General features: G+C 57.4%; 2 protein-coding genes across 4 annotated transcripts; one reads left to right on the top strand and one right to left on the bottom strand.

The window, feature by feature from the left end:
- The first annotated feature begins 533 nt into the window (after positions 1-533).
- Positions 534-10671, top strand: HHATL (hedgehog acyltransferase like). Of its 3 annotated transcripts, none has more exons than XM_004033926.5 (12): positions 534-821; positions 2552-2670; positions 3514-3581; positions 4194-4307; positions 4437-4631; positions 4988-5197; positions 5658-5829; positions 6191-6335; positions 6459-6494; positions 9518-9719; positions 10118-10259; positions 10461-10671. In XM_004033926.5, the coding sequence occupies exons 2-12, from the start codon at positions 2565-2567 to the stop codon at positions 10583-10585; spliced, it is 1515 nt and encodes a 504-aa protein (XP_004033974.1). In that variant the 5' UTR covers positions 534-821; positions 2552-2564; the 3' UTR covers positions 10586-10671. The 3 variants fall into 3 exon arrangements, with proteins under 3 accessions (XP_004033974.1, XP_055237366.1, XP_055237365.1); XM_055381391.2 differs by having other exon boundaries at positions 558-783; XM_055381390.2 differs by lacking the exon at positions 534-821 and adding an exon at positions 1937-2278.
- Positions 10672-10791: 120 nt separating this feature from the next.
- KLHL40 (kelch like family member 40) lies at positions 10792-18474 on the bottom strand. Its single transcript, XM_004033925.5, has 6 exons — positions 16565-18474; positions 15033-15193; positions 14617-14724; positions 14280-14465; positions 12331-12477; positions 10792-11454 (listed from the first exon to the last, which is right to left on the bottom strand). Exons 1-6 carry the CDS (start codon positions 17714-17716, stop codon positions 11343-11345), a joined length of 1866 nt encoding a protein of 621 aa, XP_004033973.3. The 5' UTR covers positions 17717-18474; the 3' UTR covers positions 10792-11342.

Below are 18474 nucleotides of genomic sequence, written 5' to 3'. Positions count from 1 at the left end.
ATCGAGAGGATACCAGCCATTCCAAGTACCCACAAGCCTTGCCAAGTGACCCTGCTAGCACCCCTCCATCCAGGACACTCCCTATGGGACAAGGCTGACTTATGGGGATCCCTCTCAGCCACATGTCCCATGCCAGTTCCAGTCCCATCAGGCAAGTCAGCCCTCCCTCAGGCACTGATGCATGGCCAGCCAGGACTCACAGCATAATGAAAAGGACCAGGTCATGGGGCGAGACAAGTCTGCCCTGGGATAGCCCTTAGGAGGTCATATGTAAAGGTAGGAGCTGGAGTCCCTGGAGCCCAAGCATGAAAGTGTGTGCATGTTGTGAGTGTGTGTGGCTGTGGTGGGGGCAGGGCTTACAAGCCTGGAGAGGCTGGTGGGACCACCAGGAGTCTTCCTGAAGAGGGAAGTCCTGGGTAGCAGTGAGAGAGAGGCACAGGCTCTCTAGGAGCCAGGGGAGGCAGGCTGAAGAGAGGCCCAGGTGTCCCTGTCTGAGCCTATGCTACTGGACACCCTCCCCCCACCCAGCACCCGCCCCCCTTCAAGGATCCTCCCTGCGGCTCCCTGTGGCCAGCAGCTCTGCAGCACTCGGCTCTGCTCCACTCTGCTCAGCTCCGCTCCAGGAAGGCTACCTCCTCCTCCCCCTCCTCCTCCCGCTGTCACCACTCACCGCTCATAACCTCAAGGGGGTGGGGACCCCAGGGCTGGACACACCCCACCGTGGCCCCAGAGCTCAGCCGGTCGGACGGACGGACAGTTGGAAGCCGGACCCCAGAGCCTGAGGTGGGCAGTGTGCCAGGGTCCCTTGCGGCCTCCTCAAGGTCAGTGCCAGCTGGGGATGCAGCTACTCTGGGGCTCTTGAGACTTGTGGGGCACACCCCAGGCCCTCATCCCAAATCACAGGCCCCAAAAGGGGCTTTACCCCAGGGGCATCTGGGGCAGGCAGGACCAGGGGAAAGGGTATGTCCCTGTGTCCACAGGCCAGCCCTGGTCTGGGGGTCTATCAGGAGAGGCCCCAGGCTGGGGGCCAGCTCCTTGCAGAGGCCTCGCTGGGGACACCCCGCACCGGCCATGGGGAGCTAAAATTGGAAAGTGGCGAGTGGGAGGCAGCTGACAAAGCTATTTCGCGGGCTCTTCACCATGCTCTGGTTTCAAGCTCCTGCTCCATTAACCTGATCCCCAGGGCCTCTCCACCCCCACCCAGCTGATGAGGAGGTGCCTCCACACTCAGGCCGGCAGCACAGCCATCAGGCTGGCAGCCTCTGCTGTGGGCAGGGGCAGTGGTGGTCTTCTCTTACCCCAGATTCCAGAGGGGGTCACTGGGAAACCCGATCCTGAAGGGAGGCAGGCAGAAGTCTGTCCCAGGTCTGCCATGTGACCTTGACAGGTCCCTGCCCCTATATGGCCCATGACCCCTCCATCTGTACGACGAGACTATCGGCTGCTGGGGGGCCCAGGGGAGATGGCTACAGGGCTGGGGATGAAGATTTAGGGGAGGATCGAGGGTGGGCAAAAGGGCCACATCGGCCACCTCTTGGCCCCGTCAGCCCAAGAGTTGCCTGGACATGTTCCCTGCTTCCTCCCTTTAATTTGGGCCCTATGTCTGTATCCATGGAGTCCTTGGGAAGCCCCTGAGCCAGGCTGAAGCAGGATAGGAAGGGTAAAGGTGCTAGCTGGGCCGTAGTACGGCCCAGCAGTTCTCCAGGGGACAAGCTAGGCCCCCGCTGGAGGGAGTGGCGAGACTCAACCGGGGCCTGATTCTGGTCAGCACCTTGGACAGCAGCCAGTGCCCTCCCTGGCCCCGCCTGGCCCCACATCCGCTACTCCAGGGCACCTCCTCAAATAGCACAGCCTCCAGCTGGTGCCCAGGGCCTGAATACACAGAGCGCTGAGAGAGTGGGGCAGTGTGGTCACGGACACAGGCAGGGACTGGGATGTGACAGGCTGGAGCTCAGGGACTTGTTGGGGGAATGAGGGGTCAGTGACAGGCTGGAGGCTTAATGCGAGGATGGAGGCTTGGCTCTAGGGGCAGCACCTGGGGTGGTCATGGGATCTCAGGGAGGGGAGTGGGAGTCAGAGAAAGGGTCTTAGAGAAGCTGGGGCTTTGTGAGGAGCTAAGGGAGACTCACTGATCAGGGTGGGGACCCTGCAGGCAGAAACCTGATTGTAGTGATAGAGGTGGGGTTTCTCCGCACGCAGGTCATGGGGGCCCTGGCAGGAGCGGTTTTGGCAGAGGGTGGGGCCGGTGCCTCTGGAAGGTATGAAGATGTAAATGAAGGTGAGGGAGGCAGGCTGCGAGTGAGGGCTCTGCCGGCAAGAGCCTTGATGGGTGGGGCGGGGACAAGAGCAGCAGCTGGGATGGGGCACTGGTGTTCGGTGGCCTGTGAACTGTGGGGGGCACAGGGGCGGGCAGAGTGATGATACAAGGTCCCCAAGGGGCTGGAGGGGCAATCACTCTTCAGAGTGGGGTCCCCACTGGGGTGGTGGGACCATGAGGTGGGGCTAGACTGGGCTGGAGACTGTAATTCCCTCACCCAACCTGTCTCCCCAGCCCTGTCCAGGCTATGGGAATGAAGACAGCATTGCCGGCGGCTGAGCTGGGCCTCTACTCTCTGGTGCTGAGTGGGGCCCTGGCCTATGCTGGCCGGGGCCTCCTTGAGGCTTCACAAGGTAATGGCTGTGCCCTGGGGCAGGTGGACAGGACCCTTCTTCCCCTGGAGGCCTCAGGGTTCCAACCAGCAAAGCCAGAAAGTTACAGGCTCCAGACCTAGGGTACTCCTTCTAGAACACGGCTGGATCTCCCTTTTCAGCCCGGGGTTCCCATCTCAGATAGTCACTGGAGGCTGAGTGGAGCCAGGTTCAGTCACAGGAACACAGAGATGCAGAGACACTGACAGAGAAATGGACACAGAGTCACACACATAGACACACACACACACACAGAGGCCTGGACCCAGACACACACACACACACACACATCCCGACACACACACACACACAGAGACCTGGACCCAGACACACACACACAGAGAGACCTAGACCCAGACACACACACACACGCATCCCGACACACACACACACACAGAGACCTGGACCCAGACACACACACACACACAGAGACCTGGACCCAGACACACACACACAGAGAGACCTAGACCCAGACACACACACACACGCATCCCGACACACACACACACACAGAGACCTGGACCCAGACACACACACACACGCATCCCGACACACACACACACACAGAGACCTGGACCCAGACACACACACAAACACACAGACATATACACACACACCCCAACACACACACACACACACACACAGAGTCCTGGACCCAGACACACAGCGAGACCCAGAAAGAAGCAGATGCAGCACCAAAGAGACCCAGACCCGTACCCCGCTCCTGATGCCCTCGCTCCCCAGGGTGGGGCAGCCTTGTCCATGGGGGAAGGTGGGGCAGGGGATGTGAAGGCCCCTCTCGCTGAGGCCACACTCTGTTCTCAGATGGGGCCCACAGGAAGGCCTTCCGGGAGTCTGTGCGACCTGGCTGGGAGTACATTGGCCGGAAGATGGTAGGTCCCCCACATCCCAGGGTCCCTCCCATCCCGAACCCTTCTCCGCTCTCCACTGTTCCAGATGTTGGCAAGTAACAGAGAGCTTCTCACAGCTCAGGGGCCTCTGGCTTGAGCTTCAGTGCCTTCAGCTTCTTCACTGGCCCCTCCTGTATCCTCCTGGGACATTAAGTTTGCCCGGGCCCTGCTCACTTGGGAAATGGGTCGCATTAGTGGAGTGTGCTTCAGTGGAGCCTCCAGCACCTCCTTCCCAGAAACAAAGCAGTAAAGGGGGAATGGCAGGCAACGTGCGGAGGAGAAGGGGAGCTTCAAGCGACCCGGCAGCCCCCATGGTGCCCTTCACTCCTCTCTACCCTCCTGCCTCGGTACTTCCTTCACAGAGGAGTGTGGAGACCTGCAGGCACTGCTCTTGTGTTTGCATAAAGACGACACGTTGGGTTTGGCTAGTGGTAAAAAATAATTATTATTATTAAATTTAAAAATGATAATAATAAAAGAAGAACATGAAGGCTGGGAAAGGTGCTGGGGCTCTGACCAGCCCAGGTTCCAGCTCGTCCTGCCCCCTCTCCCACCCTCACCTGCCCCACCTCCTTCTGCCCCGGACTGCCCCAGGATGTGGCTGACTTCGAGTGGGTGATGTGGTTCACCTCCTTTCGCAACGTCATCATCTTTGCCCTCTCCGGACATGTGCTGTTTGCTAAACTCTGCACGATGGTTGCCCCACAGGTGAGCTGGACCTGGGCCACCCAGCCTCTCCCTGCCAGCTCCTCTTTCACCACAAGGGTTGTGGGAACCCCCTCCTGGGGTCACGCCCCCATTTATATGGCAAAACTGAAGCCTTCTCCCTGCCCACAGCTCCGCTCCTGGATGTATGCTGTGTACGGGGCCTTGGCTGTGATGGGCACAATGGGCCCTTGGTACCTGCTGCTGCTGCTTGGTCACTGTGTGGGCCTCTATGTGGCCTCGCTTTTGGGCCAGCCCTGGCTCTGTCTTGGCCTTGGCTTGGCCAGCTTGGCCTCCTTCAAGATGGACCCCCTAATCTCTTGGCAGGTGTGAACTGGTGCAGGGGTAGAGGGTGTAGGGATAAGATCCCAAACCTCTCACTTCATCCAAAGTCCTTGCACCCCAAGTATCCCCAACTATTCCCTTCACTTTTCCACCTGTCTTCAAGCCTTTGGGTATGTCCTGGCCACAAGGTGAGCACCTGCATCACAGGAGGAACTGCCAGATCATCCCCTGCTCCTTGCATTGCTGGGATAGAGCAGTGGCCAAAGTTAACTGGCTCTGGAAGAGAGGAAGGGACAGGACCAGGCTGGGCCCCTGTGGGAAGCTAGGGAGTGGGGAATAGGTTTTCCAGAGACAGGAGGCACCCTAGTGAGCTGGTGGCCTGTTCTTTCCCCCTCCAGAGCGGGTTTGTAACAGGCACTTTTGATCTTCAAGAGGTGCTGTTTCATGGGGGCAGCAGCTTCACAGTGCTGCGTTGCACCAGCTTTGCACTGGAGAGCTGTGCCCACCCTGACCGCCACTACTCCTTAGCTGACCTGCTCAAGTACAATTTCTACCTGCCCTTCTTCTTCTTCGGGCCCATCATGACCTTTGATCGCTTCCATGCTCAGGTGAGGGGACACCCTGTGGGCTTCTAGAACAGGGCTGAATCTCCCTTTTCAGACTGGGGTTTCCATCTCAGATAGAATTCCCCAAGCAGGCTGTATCCCCATCCTCAGGCATGATTCCAGGATGAAGCTGTCTCCCCTCCCTCCTCAGACCCCAGGATGGGGCCACCTTTCCCCTCCAGCAGGGACCCCAGGGTGGAGACATGTCTCTTTTCTCAGACAGGACTCCCAGGCCATGAATGCTCTCTTCCCTCTCAAATGGGGCTCCCAGGACAGAACTGGGTCTCCCGTGGCTGGCTGTGAATCCTCCTCAGACTCCAGGGTGACCTGTGTCTCCACCCTCAGGCAGGACTCCTGGATAAAGCCATGGCTCCTCCTGCCCCAAGTAGTTGGTGAGCCTCCCTCAGACAGGGCTCCCCAGGCAGGGCTTGCCTGTTCCCTCAGACCCTTCGCATCCCCCCAGGTGAGCCAGGTGGAGCCAGTGAGACGCGAGGGTGAGCTGTGGCACATCCGAGCCCAGGCAGGCCTAAGCGTGGTGGCCATCATGGCCGTCGACATCTTCTTTCACTTCTTCTACATCCTCACTATCCCCAGTGACCTCAAGTTCGCCAACCGCCTCCCAGACAGTGCCCTCGGTGGGTCCACAGAAGAGAAATGGGGGCAGGGCTGCCACCCCAGGAAAACAGACCCTCTGCACCCCCATGGTGCCACAGTCAGGGAAGCTGAGGCACGCAGGGCACAGCACCTGAGGGTATGGGAGCAGGGGCTTATTCTTTCTAATGCACGGGTCTTGGCATTAGCTTCATCCTGTGGGGCCAGAGCAGCATCCCACGGACCCCACCCACTTCACCAGGCATGACTGATTTCCACAATATGGGGGGTCTCTGTGGGGCGGGCAGAGCCTGGTGTCTCCCCAAGGAAGTGGTGGGACAGGGTCTCCATGGGGGCAGGCCCCAGGCGATTGGACCCCAGGCAGTGACCGTGCCCTGCCCCCAGCTGGCCTAGCCTATTCAAACCTGGTATATGACTGGGTGAAGGCGGCCGTCCTCTTTGGTGTTGTCAACACTGTGGCGTGCCTCGACCACCTGGACCCACCCCAGCCTCCCAAGTGCATCACCGCACTCTACGTCTTTGCGGAAACGTGAGTGCTGGCCAGGACGGGGGAGGCTCACCCCCTGGGACCACACCTTCCCCTAGCCTCTTCCCTCATGCCTGGGGAGCTCTGCACCTGATGGCAACATGCCCATCTGCTTTCCTCTTACAGGCACTTTGACCGTGGCATCAACGACTGGCTTTGCAAGTGAGTAGGAGTGGGGTGGGGGTGGTCACAGCCATCCTGCCAGGTGTCTGAGCAGGGCAGTGCCAAGATGGGTCCACATTTTAAAAGATCACCCCTGGGCCAGGGGAAGCAAAGAGGGCAGTGAGGAGGTATTGGCAGAGGTCTGGGTGAAAGATATAGAAGTTAGGATTTAAGTGAGGGCCCTCGAGGTGGAGAGAGGTGGTGGGAGGAGGGTCACACAGTCAGCAGCCTGGACAGGACGTGGCCATGAACTGTGGGTGCTGGGAAGCAGAAGGAGATGACCCTCAAATTGCTATCTGCAGCCTGGGAGGATGGAGGGCAGTTTCCAGAGAGGGCTTCAGTTTAAGAAATGTATAGTCGCAATCTAGGAGACATCCCTGTGGAGGTTCAGGGAGGTGGTTGGGTCTGAGGGTCTGGGTTTCTGAGGTCCCAGAGGACTGATGGAACTCAGAGTGTCCTGAGTGTGGACAGGTGGTTTTTAGGCTTTGGGAGTGGGTAAGTCCTCAGGAGAGGGAGTGGCGTGAGAAGAGGAGAGACGGGGATGGCCGAGATTCGGCCTGCAAGAGCTCTGCTTGGAAGGAAAAAGAGCCAGCAGAAAGGACTGGAAAGAGTGGTTGGAGGGGCAGGAGAAGAATCAAGGTCATGTGCCACCCTGGAAGCCAAGGGAAGACCATCCAGGCATGGTGGGGGCAGCTGGGTCAGATGCCACTGAGCCTCAAGGAAGCTGGAGACCGAGGATTAGTGCTGGTGACATGGAGGTTTTCAGCCTTTCATGGGCAAGGCAGGGGCAGGTAAGGAGGGAAAGTCAACTGAGGAGTAGAGAAGTGTGTGATGACTCCTGGAAGAAGCCTGGGACTGCAGGGGGAAGACAGGAGTGGCTGAGGGAGAAGAGGGATGTGTTAAAGATAGGAGAGAATGGGACATGCTAAGAAGAATTATTCAACAGAGAAGCTGGTGATGCAGGATACAGGGGTGATTGATGGAGTGAGGTCCCTGAAGAGGAAGGAGGTGATGGTGTCTAGTTCCAGGCAGAGGCCTGGCTTCAGTGGGAGGAGGAGGAAGAGAAGCCAGTGTGGATGCAGAGGTAGGCAGGTTAATGTAGACAAGTAAGGGATTCCACCTGAAGGCTTCAGCTTTCTCCATGAAGCAGGAGGCACGGCCATCAGCTGAGAAAGCCAGGACAGGGACGTGGAGAGAGGCAACATATATGCTTACCCCCACAACCCAGCCTGGATCCCCCACTCATACTATCTCTCCACTCATACTTGTGGGGAGATAAGAATACAGTGGCCCTTGCAGAGCACGGGAGAAGCAGCTGACTAGAGAAATCTTGGCACTGAGTACCCAGGTGGTATTGGAGGTGGCGGGCTTATGAACTCCAGCATGTGAAGATGTGAGATTTCCCCCATGGGGCTTAGCTGCCTGGGTGTAGCTGAGGAGAAAGTAAGTGATTGGGCTCTCCCAGATGGATGACAAGGAAGAAGTCAGGAATAAGGGTTTTTAGATTATTTATAGTCATGACTCATTGGATATAAGCCTGCTAAGGATGGTGGTGAAGATGGGAGGGTCACAAGATCAATGAGATTGAAGAACTGAAGCTGGGGGGCCAGGAGGTCAAGAGGAGTTGGGCAAAGAATGGGAATTAGAAAGGAGTGAACTTTCAAGTGGTGACAAAGTTGGGTCATGGCCATGGGTGTGGGTGGCTGAGGTGGAGTGGAGAAAAAAGCCATTGGAAATGAGGAGGTCGAGGAATGGAGAGGCTGGTTATTCCTGGGTCTTCCACAGAACTTATTTAACAAATATTTATTGAGCACCTATGTGCCAGGCATTGTTCTAGGCACTGGGGATACAGCAGTGAACATGGCAAAGACCCTGAACTCATGGAGCTTACAGTCTAGTGGAGAAAAACAGACCATAAACAGGTAAACAAACATAAATAAGATAATTTTAGAGAGTGGTAAGTGTTATGAAGAAAATAAAATTGCAATGGGATAGAAGTTGACAACAGGGTAGAAGCTTCTTTAGTCGGGGTCTAGGCAGGCTTCTCTGAGGAGATGATATTTGAATTGAGATTTGAGTGATAAGGAGATGTGGAGCAGAGAATACCAGGTAGAGGGAACAACAAGGGCAAAGGCCTTGATACACAAACCAGCTGTGTGGGTGTAAAGGTAAGAAAGGCCAACGAGGCCAGCATGATGAACTGGGGGAGCATGGTGGCTGATGAGGTCAGGAAGGGAACAGAAACCAGACCACTTGGGATCTTCTAGCCAGAGTAAAGAGACTGAGTTTATTCCTATTGTAATGGGGAGCTATTCAGAGAGGTTAATCATGGAAGTGATGTGACCTGAGCTACACTCTTAAAAGATACCTCTGGCTGCTGTGTGGAGAATGAACCATGGGGGCAAAAGCAGAAACGAGAAGACCACTTAAGAGGCTCTTGCAATAATTTATGTGAGAAGAGTGATCATCTTGACTAGGGTGGTGGTGGTAGAGGAGGTGAGTGGTGGTCAGGACTGAGAGGAGCCAACAGAATTTGCTGGCTTGCTTGGATGTGGGTGATGAGGCAAATTGAGAATCCAAGATGGCACCAAGGCTTATACCCTGAGCAACTGAATGGATGGTGGTGCCATTCACTGAGATGAGGACGGAGCAGGGTTTGAGCAGGGATAGGGGAATCTGTCAATCAAGTGACATGGCTAGTAGCAATTGCATATACAAATCAGGAGAGGCTGGGCTAAAGACACAGATTTAGGGGTCATCGTCATAGAGCTAGTACTTGAAATCTTGGGTCTGGATGAGATCATTTGGGAAGTAAATGAACAGAGATAGAGAAGCTATAATGTCCCAGGCTGAGCCTGCCACAATTTGAAGTTGGTTGGAAGAGGAGCTGCTACGTGAGGTCAGGAATGTTGAATGCACCCAGGGTGACAGTGTTGAGGAGGACGCCCTGTTGTGTGTCCTCTCCCATCTCGTCCCTGCCCTTTCCCACACTCCCAGTGGCCCTTCTCCCATCTTTCCTGCAGATATGTGTATAACCACATTGGTGGGGAGCATTCCGCCGTGATCCCAGAGCTGGCGGCCACAGTAGCCACATTTGCCATCACCACACTGTGGCTTGGGCCTTGTGACATTGTCTACCTGTGGTCATTCCTTAACTGCTTTGGCCTCAACTTTGAGCTCTGGGTGCAAAAACTGGCAGAGTGGGGGCCCCTAGCACGAATTGAGGTGAGCAGGGAAGACCTGGGGCTGGGACTGGCTGGGTCATGGAGGGCGGGGGGGCACTGCTGCTTTCTGGAATTGTCCAAACACCTGGCCCCCAATCCAGAACTTTCTCACCACCACCCTCCTAGTTGTCAGAGCAATGGCTCACTCTGTAGGAATCTGCCCCTCCCTCCCTTCTATGAGGAATGGAGCACCTGGGCCTTGCCATGTTGGTCAGGCCTTGCCCTCTCTCTGGACCTGTTTCCCCATGTTTAACAAGGAGGGAGAGCTGACCTGGGGCTCTCCAAGACCCAGACATAGCCCCAAGACCTGACTGGCCAGGTGGGTAAGGCTGCTGACCCACCACGTCCTCTTTCCTTTGGCCTCTTGTCCCGCTGCCCATGCTTTCCTGGACCGGATAGGCCTCTCTGTCAGTGCAGATGTCCCGTAGGGTCCGGGCCCTGTTTGGAGCCATGAACTTCTGGGCCATCATCATGTACAACCTTGTGAGCCTGAACAGCCTCGAATTCACAGAGCTCGTTGCCCGGCGCCTGCTACTCACAGGTGAGGGACAGGGGTGTGGGGATACAGAAGGTGCCAGGCATCAGCCTCAAGGACCGTGACCTTCCAAAATGCCTCCTATCTCCCTCATCACCCCTGGGACTCAGCAGGGAGGGCCCATCAAGCGGGGAGAGGGGTGGGAAGACAAAAGTCGCTGAGGATGCAGTGCTGCTCCTAAGCATCTATGACTCCCTCCCCTCACAGGGTTCCCCCAGACCACGCTGTCCGTCCTGTTTGTCACCTACTGTGGCGTCCAGCTGGTAAAGGAGCGTGAGCGAACCTTGGCACTGGAGGAGGAGCAGAAGCAGGACAAAGAGAAGCCGGAGTAGGAGGGATCGGGTAGAGGGATGGGCTCTGCTCAGCTATTCTTGGGCCAGATGGGGCCTGACCGATAGAATAAAAGACATTTCTACAACAGCTTGGCTGCTCCCTGACCCTTCTTCCCACAGTCCCCTGGCTCCATGTCCATAGTGGCTGAGGAGCTGGAGGCTCTAGGCCTCAGGCAGGGGAGGGTTCCCACCCATAGGGTGGAGGGGACACCAGATGGAGAGCAGAGACCATCGACCTTGGCAGCCCAACAGCGGAACACTGAAGCCCCAAGTCTTCAACACACCTGCTCACTGACTCTTGGAGCACTGATGCAGACCCTGAGCTGCTTGCTCAGAAGGCGCTTTATTCTTCCTAAAGAAGGAGACATATCTGCACTGTACACTGCACTTGATGGGGATGCTCCCATCAGACAGACGAGAAGGCTGAGTCCTGTGGGGAACTTTGCCAGCACACTCAGCCAGGCTGGGGCAGGGCCAGCACACGGCCTGGGATACCGCCCTGTGGTTCTGGTTCATGGATCAAGACAACCTAGGGGGATATGGCAACACTGGAGAAGCCTCTAGTTTCTCATCCTTGCCCAAAAGTCCAGGACTAAGCAGCACTTCCCTTTCCTTGGCTGACGCAGCCCCTGAGGCACCATAACTGGATCCAGGTAGACTCTGGCCTCTCCTAGCCTCTTTTCTGGAGCCCCTACAAGGCCAGGCCAGTGAGGGTCGCAGGATGGGAGGGGTGCTTAGTTCAGTCTGCCTGAGCTGGTCACATCTTAGTCAGGCGCAGCACATTGAGCCGCACTGGTAGGAAGGTGGCACCTGCCGCATAGGCGATCTCCCGCAGGACACCCTCCCATTTCTTCTCCTCCTCGTTATACCTGGGGATGAGAGAGAGTGGGGACAAGGATGGGGAGCTTGGTCAGCTGAGTCCAGAGTGGAACGCAGCAGAGAGGGGTGGCTGAGAGCACTTGGCCCATCTCTAGGGAGATCTGCTCCTGAAAATCCCCAGGCCCTGGGAAAGGAGACCCCCCACAAGACCCACCCCAAGGAACACCCACCCCACACTCCAGGAAGGGTCTTTCTCCCCAGGAAAGATGACCTCTCAAGGGGTGTTCCCATATTCCTCAAAGTTCCCCTCCAGGAAGGTCTACACTGCCCACACCACCCCATCAATGTCCTCTCCTTGAGAATTTCCATGCTCCATTTCTACTAAGTCTCACGTCTCAGCCTCCGGCAGCACTGCTCCCCAGGGGCTGCCTGCAGCAGTGCGGATGGCTGCAGGTTCAGGAAGGAGATGCCCCAGAGGCTAAAGCTTCCTTCCCCCACCCCCACAAAGGACCAGCCATAGAGAGCAATGGTTCCGAAAGGCCAGGGCTCCAACTGCTTCCCAGCCCTAGTGGCAGCCCTCCCTCCAGACCAAGCACCCGGAAGGCAGGAGAGGAGAAAATCCGGCTGCTATTTAGGCCCTGTTTCTGTGAGTCTATGACCTAAGCTTGGGTCTGCTCCCATCTGCAACATTGTTGCTGCTCCACAGTGGGGCATGGTGCCATCTGTGCAAGCCCAGACTTTCCCAACAAACTGGTGAGAAACGGCCAAGCAGGGTATGTTGGCTGTTCCTCCCTACAGGACTCCCTAGAAGAGGGATCCGCTTTGCCCCCAGAGGAGCTTGCCCAGTGCCTTGGTACCCCACCATGGTGCTATGGGGTGTCAGCCTTGCTCATGATGCCCCCTTGCCTCCCCAGGGTGGGACTCACCTCCAGATGTCATTGAGCTCTGTGGGAACCAGCTCTCCAGACTCCGTCTCCAGTGTGGCAAAGCCACCAATGGCATAGAGGGTACCCACCAGGCTGACCAGGCTGAGTGAGCTACGCTCCTGCGGGAAGGCCTCGAAGGGTGCCCAGCTGGGGGTGTGTGAGAAGGTGCATCATTGGGGTGCCTCGGCAAGCCCAGTGACTGTCCCTGCCACCCAGCACCCACAGCTCCAACTGCAACACTTTGCAATCCAAGTCCCAGGCGCCCATGCCCCCAACCCCATTCCCCTTCCCTGTCCCTCTGGTCTTCCCTTCCTTCCCCATTCTCTTGCTCCTCCACTTTCCTTTCCTTGTCCTCTTGCCATTCTATCCAACCTGTCCAGCAAAGTCCACCATGGATCTCCCCACTGCCCCTACTCCTCTCCTGAACTAACTCCACCCTCCAACTCACAACCCCAGCCCCAGCAGGCCCCCAGCCTTGCCCTGGACGCAGTCCTTTTGCCCCTCAGCGGCCCCTGCAGCCCCACCCGCCTTGCACACCTGCTTTATCCTTCTTCTCCCTTCACAGACCAGTTGTTCTCAATGTATCTTCGCTACCCTGGCTCCTGCCTTGGGCCTTAGTCCCATCCTCCAAAACTGACCTTCCTGAGGTCCACAGCCACTGCACACACACTGAGGTCCTACAGCACACAGCCCTGCTGACGTGACTTTCCTCACCTATCTCTTCGGCCTCACCTTCGTGGCCTCCTTCCTGGATAATGCAGCTGCCTCCACCATCAGGGCTTGGACCTCAGCTCCTCCCATTTACACTCTCTCTCCCGAGGGAGCTTGGCCCCTCCATGTGCTACTGACCCCCAGATCTCTCCCTCCAGCTCAGCCCTCTCTCTCCCAGGTGGGGTCCTTTTGGACACCCCCAGGTACTTCAAGTCCACATGTCCTAACTGGACCCTCACTTTCCCTACCCAATCCCAATGATTATCCAGTAAATGGCCTCCCACCCTCACTCAGAAGCATGTACTTCTCCCCCTCTCACCCCCACATCCAATCAATAGCTAAGCCCTGTTTCTCCCACCTCCTAGACTCTTGCTACTCAAAGTGTGGTTCATGGCCCAGCAGCATCAGCATCTCCTGGGGGTGCGTTAGAAACGCAGACTTACAGGCTTTCAGCCCTCCGCATACCGAGAATCAGAATCTGCACTTTAAGGCGATCCCCAGGAGATTTGCATGCCCATCACAGTGTAAGAAGCCCTGGCCTGTCTTTGTCCGGTGCATCCCCTCAACCCCATCCCCGCTGTGCCCCCAGCTCCAGGCGTTTATCACCCCTGACCTTCCTGACCCCTGGGAAATCCCTAATCTGCTCTCTATATCAGCTGCCATGAAGTACTTTAGTAGAACACAGATGAGATACAGTCCCTCTCCTGCTGGCCCCCGCTCCAGCCCCAGCACCGCCATCCCACCTCCATCACCCACCCACCTCCACCCAGCTGGAGCAACACCTTCCCTCCTATAGGCCTTGAGTTTTTTCTCCAAACTGCCTCAGCAGCACCTTTCCTTAGTCTGGGGCAACCTCCTCCCACCACCCTCACCCCTTTTGCGAGCTGAGTCCAACTGTCTCTCAGTTCAGTTTTCTCTTTTCTGATGTCCCAGGCAGGGCAGCTTCTGTCTTGTTCACTGCTATATCCCTTGCACGAGGCCATTGCCTGGTATGAGTCCCTGAATGAGGAACCTGGCATCCCCTCCCCCAGCCCTGGGAGCCCCCTCCTGTAGACCAGGCTGGCCATAACCCTTGCCCCGCCTCCCCACCTCACTGCTGATCAGGAGAGAAAGCCTATTTCTATACTGATGTCCAAACTCAACACTGGAGACCCAAGACAGGGACTGCAGATCCTGCTGAGGCTGACAGAGCCCAAAGCCACGCAGTTGTCCTTGGCGGAAGGGACAAGCTTTCATACTTGTTGTCTGTGATGCTGTACACTTCAGCAGAACTGGTCAGCCCTGTGTCGGTGACCCCAGCTGCCACAATAATGCGGCCATCATGGACAGTGGCCCCAAAGAGTGAGCGGGCGGTCTGCATGGGTGCCAGCTCCTTCCACTCGAACTTCTTGGGGTCATAGACGCACATCTTGTTCAGGCACTTCCTGTGGGGTGGAGGGTGGGGATGGGTGGAGAGAAGCAGGAGCCCAGCCATGCCTCCCTGCAATCACCTGCCGGGGCAGCCAGGACAAACCCCTGACAGCCTCTGGGAGATTCTACCTCTGCTCCACAGACTCACTCCAGGCCCAGCCTCACCTGTCACTGCCTTTGCCGCCAATTACGTAGACAAGGTCCATGTGGGAGAGCACTGTGTGGCCATACACCGCGTAAGGCAGCGGGTCCGATTCACCCCATTTGAATGACCTGGAGGAGACGGGAGTGGGGGTGGGGGAGGGCACCCATCCAGGCTCGGCTCAGTCCCTGTCTCTGCACCCATCCACCCATCCACCTAACACATATTCGAGATGCGTCAGATCCATTGCTGGAACTTCCCAGGCCTCTCAGTTCTTTGATCCCACCCTGCCCCCCAACCTCCCCGCCCTTACCCAAGCCCACCTTCACTCTAAGCCCAAGGCTCTAGCTCCAAATCCCACCCCAGGCCCTAGACCAGCCTGCGGCCTCCATGCCCCACTCACCCCCACGGAGCTCAGCCCCACCCCAGCCATGCTCACAGCCTGTCGTAGCACATGACCGAGTCTAGGCAGCGCTCGCCGTCCTTGATCTCTCTGCCACCGACCACGTAGATGGAGTTGAGAGCTTCTCCCAGGCCAAAGAGGCAGCGGGGCGAGGGCAGCGGTGGCATCCCCAGCCACTCTGAGTCCAGATGGTCAAACTGCAGGCCAGGTGTCCAGTCAGCTACCGCCCCCCACTCCCCCAGCCTCAGCCCAGCCCCACTCAGTCCCACTGCCCCAGATCACGGAGGAGGTCGGGAACCCAGGTAGGGCCAATACAGCCTGGAGGTGCCCTGAGAAATAGTGCCCCTCCTACCATCAGGCTGAGAGCAGATGAGCGTCCCCCACACCCAGGCAGGCTCCTGGCAACCACCATTATAGCAGGCGTTAGGGCACCACAGCACAGAAATGAGGGGGAGCTCTGTGAGGGAGGTCCAGCTATGGCCTTGCTTTCCCAGGCTGAACAACTCCCAACTGAGGCCTGCCTGCCCCCTCCTCTCCACCCCATCCCACTGTTCAGGAAACTTCCAAATACGGCCCTGCCTTTTCGCCCTGTAAAATCTACAGTCCACAGCCTTGTCCACCTCCACAGCCTTATAATTAAGATATTAATACTAGGGGTTCATCTTTTTGGAAAGTTTTCCAAGGGCTGAGGGCCTTGCTGATGAGCACTTTATAAGCATCATTTAACCTTCCAATGACCTTATCATGCAGGAAGGAGAATATCCCCACTTACAAACAGAGGCCCAGAGAGAATAAACAATGTGCCCATACTGCTGAGCTAGTAGCTGGTGAAGCTGCCCTCATCCCCCAGTGCAACCGTAAGGCCTGTGAGCTTAACCCTGGCACCAAGCGCCTGTCACCCCTCTTGCTGATCAGGCCTCCCTGAGCACACCACTCACCAGGCTCAGCCCCAGTTCTACCCCTTGCTTACCGTTCCTTGGCGGGAAACACTGCCATCTTCCCCTTCACATCTCCAAATCCCACCCCACTGGCAAGGCTCAAACTTATATGGCCAGTCTCCAGGAAACTGTCTCTGCCCTTTGAGATCTCACAGTCACACCCCAACTCAGACCTGGCACTCCACTCTGCTGATCCCTTCTGGGCCTCAGTTTCCTCATCTGTACAATGGGAGGACCAGACAGGATTGTTCCTTTGTCTGGGACACTGCTGTGAGCTCCGGGCCTGGCCTTCATGCAGAGGCCCTGCCCAGGATCCTCACACCGACCTTGCTCTTCCTTACTGTGCCCCACCCCAACCCCTGTGCAGGGCCAGGGCCTCCAACATATGCCAACTTGGGGCTACCACACCCCTGAAATTAAGATACCAAAGTTATGCTGCTTTTTGGCAGCTGCCTATTGACTGTCTTCAACCTTCAAGTAGGTGGCTATCAGTCAACCTCCCCAGTCTACATCTCACCCTAGACCCATTGGCATTCCCTTGTGTAGACACAAGCCCCTTCTGGGTCCCAAGACTGCCCCCAGTGCCTAGAGCCCAGCATTAGCTGGCGGCTCCCAAGGCTGGTCAGGCACCTGCAGGAAGTATGCGCTCATGGGGTCCTCTTTGTTGTCTTCATTGTAGAAGAGGCCTCCAGCCACGAAGACCTGGTTCTCCTTGGTAACCAGGCTGACGTGGTTCTTGGGGACCTGGTTGGAGAGGGAAGCACAGTAGCACTCGTTGGCTGCTGGATCGTAGGCCACAGCGCCCTCCTCACTGATCATGAAGATGAGATCCTGCAGGAACATGCCGAAGCGCAGGGTGTCATTGAGGATCCCAGGAAGGATACGTTCGGCCTCCTCATCCTCCTCTGCTTTGGCTTTGCTTGTGCCCTTATCAGCCTCCTTGGCCCCGGCTCCATCCTTCCCCTTCTTTTTCTTCCGCAGCGTGGTGATGCGGCCCTCGTGTGCATCCTTCACCATCTGCACCTTGCGCAGCAACTCGGGCTGGGCACGCACGAGAGGGTGGCGCTCCACGCGGCTTTCCAGAAAGGCGCGCGGCAGCAAGCGGCAGCGCACGCTCTCGAAGACGGTGGGCAGCGCGCGCTGGCGCTCAGCCTGCGCCTCGGCGTCGCCGCTACCCGCCCACCGCATCACCGCCTCGAACACTGCCTCCTCCTTCTCCACGTTAAGGCCGTCGCTGGAGATGATGGCGATGAGCTCGTCGGCCGAGAGTCCGAGGAAGTCAGCGTCGCGCGCCACCAGCGTGAAGTGAGCGCAGATGAAGTCGCGGGCAGCCACGGCGAGACGCGCGCAGTCGAGCAGGAGGCCGAGACGGAAGACGGCCAGGCAGTTGGAGAGGCACAGGCGCTTCTGCAGGAAGGACACGCAGATGGTGAAGATGGAAGGGATCTGGAAGCGGTGCGCCGCGGCGAACAAATCCTGCACGCTCGCCTCATCCAGCGCGATCTCTGATGTGTACAGGTAGTGCAGCACCTGGGCCACCACGTCCGGGGACACCTCCTCCAGGTGCAGCTCGCCCGCGCGCTCCGGCTCGGCTAGAAAGCGCGCCCGGAAGTAGGGGCTGCAGGCGGCCAGCACCAGGCGATGGCACGGGAACTCGCGCTCGCCCGCCCGCACCACACAGTCGAGGAACTTGCCGTGGTCCAGCATGTCTTTGAGCCCGTCTTGCAGGAGCGTCTGCTGGTACAACCGCTGCTCCTCCGCCTGTTCCAAACCCAGCGCCATGGTGGGTGGCCTAGGGTGCGGTGGCGGTGCCAAGGGGGCTCCTCTCTGTACCCCTGCTTTCCTGCTGGGGCTTGCTTAGACTGAGCAGCTGTCTTCGAGGGGCTATATATAGAGGTGGCCGGGTCCCTGTAAGGCGAGCCGCCTGGCCTCCTGCACATGACGCACCAGGGACAGCTGGGCAGAGGCCCCCTCCCGGAGAAAGACTTGACTCAGCCCCGGGGGCTTATGGGACGGGGGTGGGGTGTCTGGGCCCTTCTGAAAGATGAGGGCCTGGCTGCCTCATTTCTAAATGGAGCACGGAGAGGCCTTGACTCTGGATTCTTTGGTCAGGAGATGCCCCTAGGGGAGAAGGTGGCCTAAGCTCTGACCCTCAGTCCAGAGACAGGAAAGCATTGGAGCCTCTCTTCCACGGTCTCCCTTCCTTCATGCTTTCAGGGAACATCTGTCCTGGTGCCTCCATCTTCCTCCCTGGAATATGTCTCACTCCAGCTACCCCTGGATACAGGGTGCTTGGGTTTTCTGGTCAGAACTTGGACATGGTGTTCACTTTTTGGCGGCCCTGTTGCCCTGCCTTTATTTTCAGAGGCAGGGTCTCACTATGTTGTCCAGCCTGGACTTGAACTCCTGGGATCAAGCCATTCTTCTGCCTCAGCCTCCCTAGTAGCTGAGATTACAGACATAAGACACCACCCCCGTTGCCTCACCTTTAAAATGGGAAGAGCTTTTCCTCTTTCTGTCCCTCCTCCTTGCAAGAAAGC

The sequence above is a fragment of the Gorilla gorilla genome, chromosome 2 (assembly GCF_029281585.2).
Source record: "Gorilla gorilla gorilla isolate KB3781 chromosome 2, NHGRI_mGorGor1-v2.1_pri, whole genome shotgun sequence".
Classification (NCBI taxonomy): Eukaryota; Metazoa; Chordata; class Mammalia; order Primates; family Hominidae; genus Gorilla; species Gorilla gorilla.
Note: the sequence above shows the minus strand (reverse complement) of the source record. Positions and strands in the feature narration are given on the sequence as shown.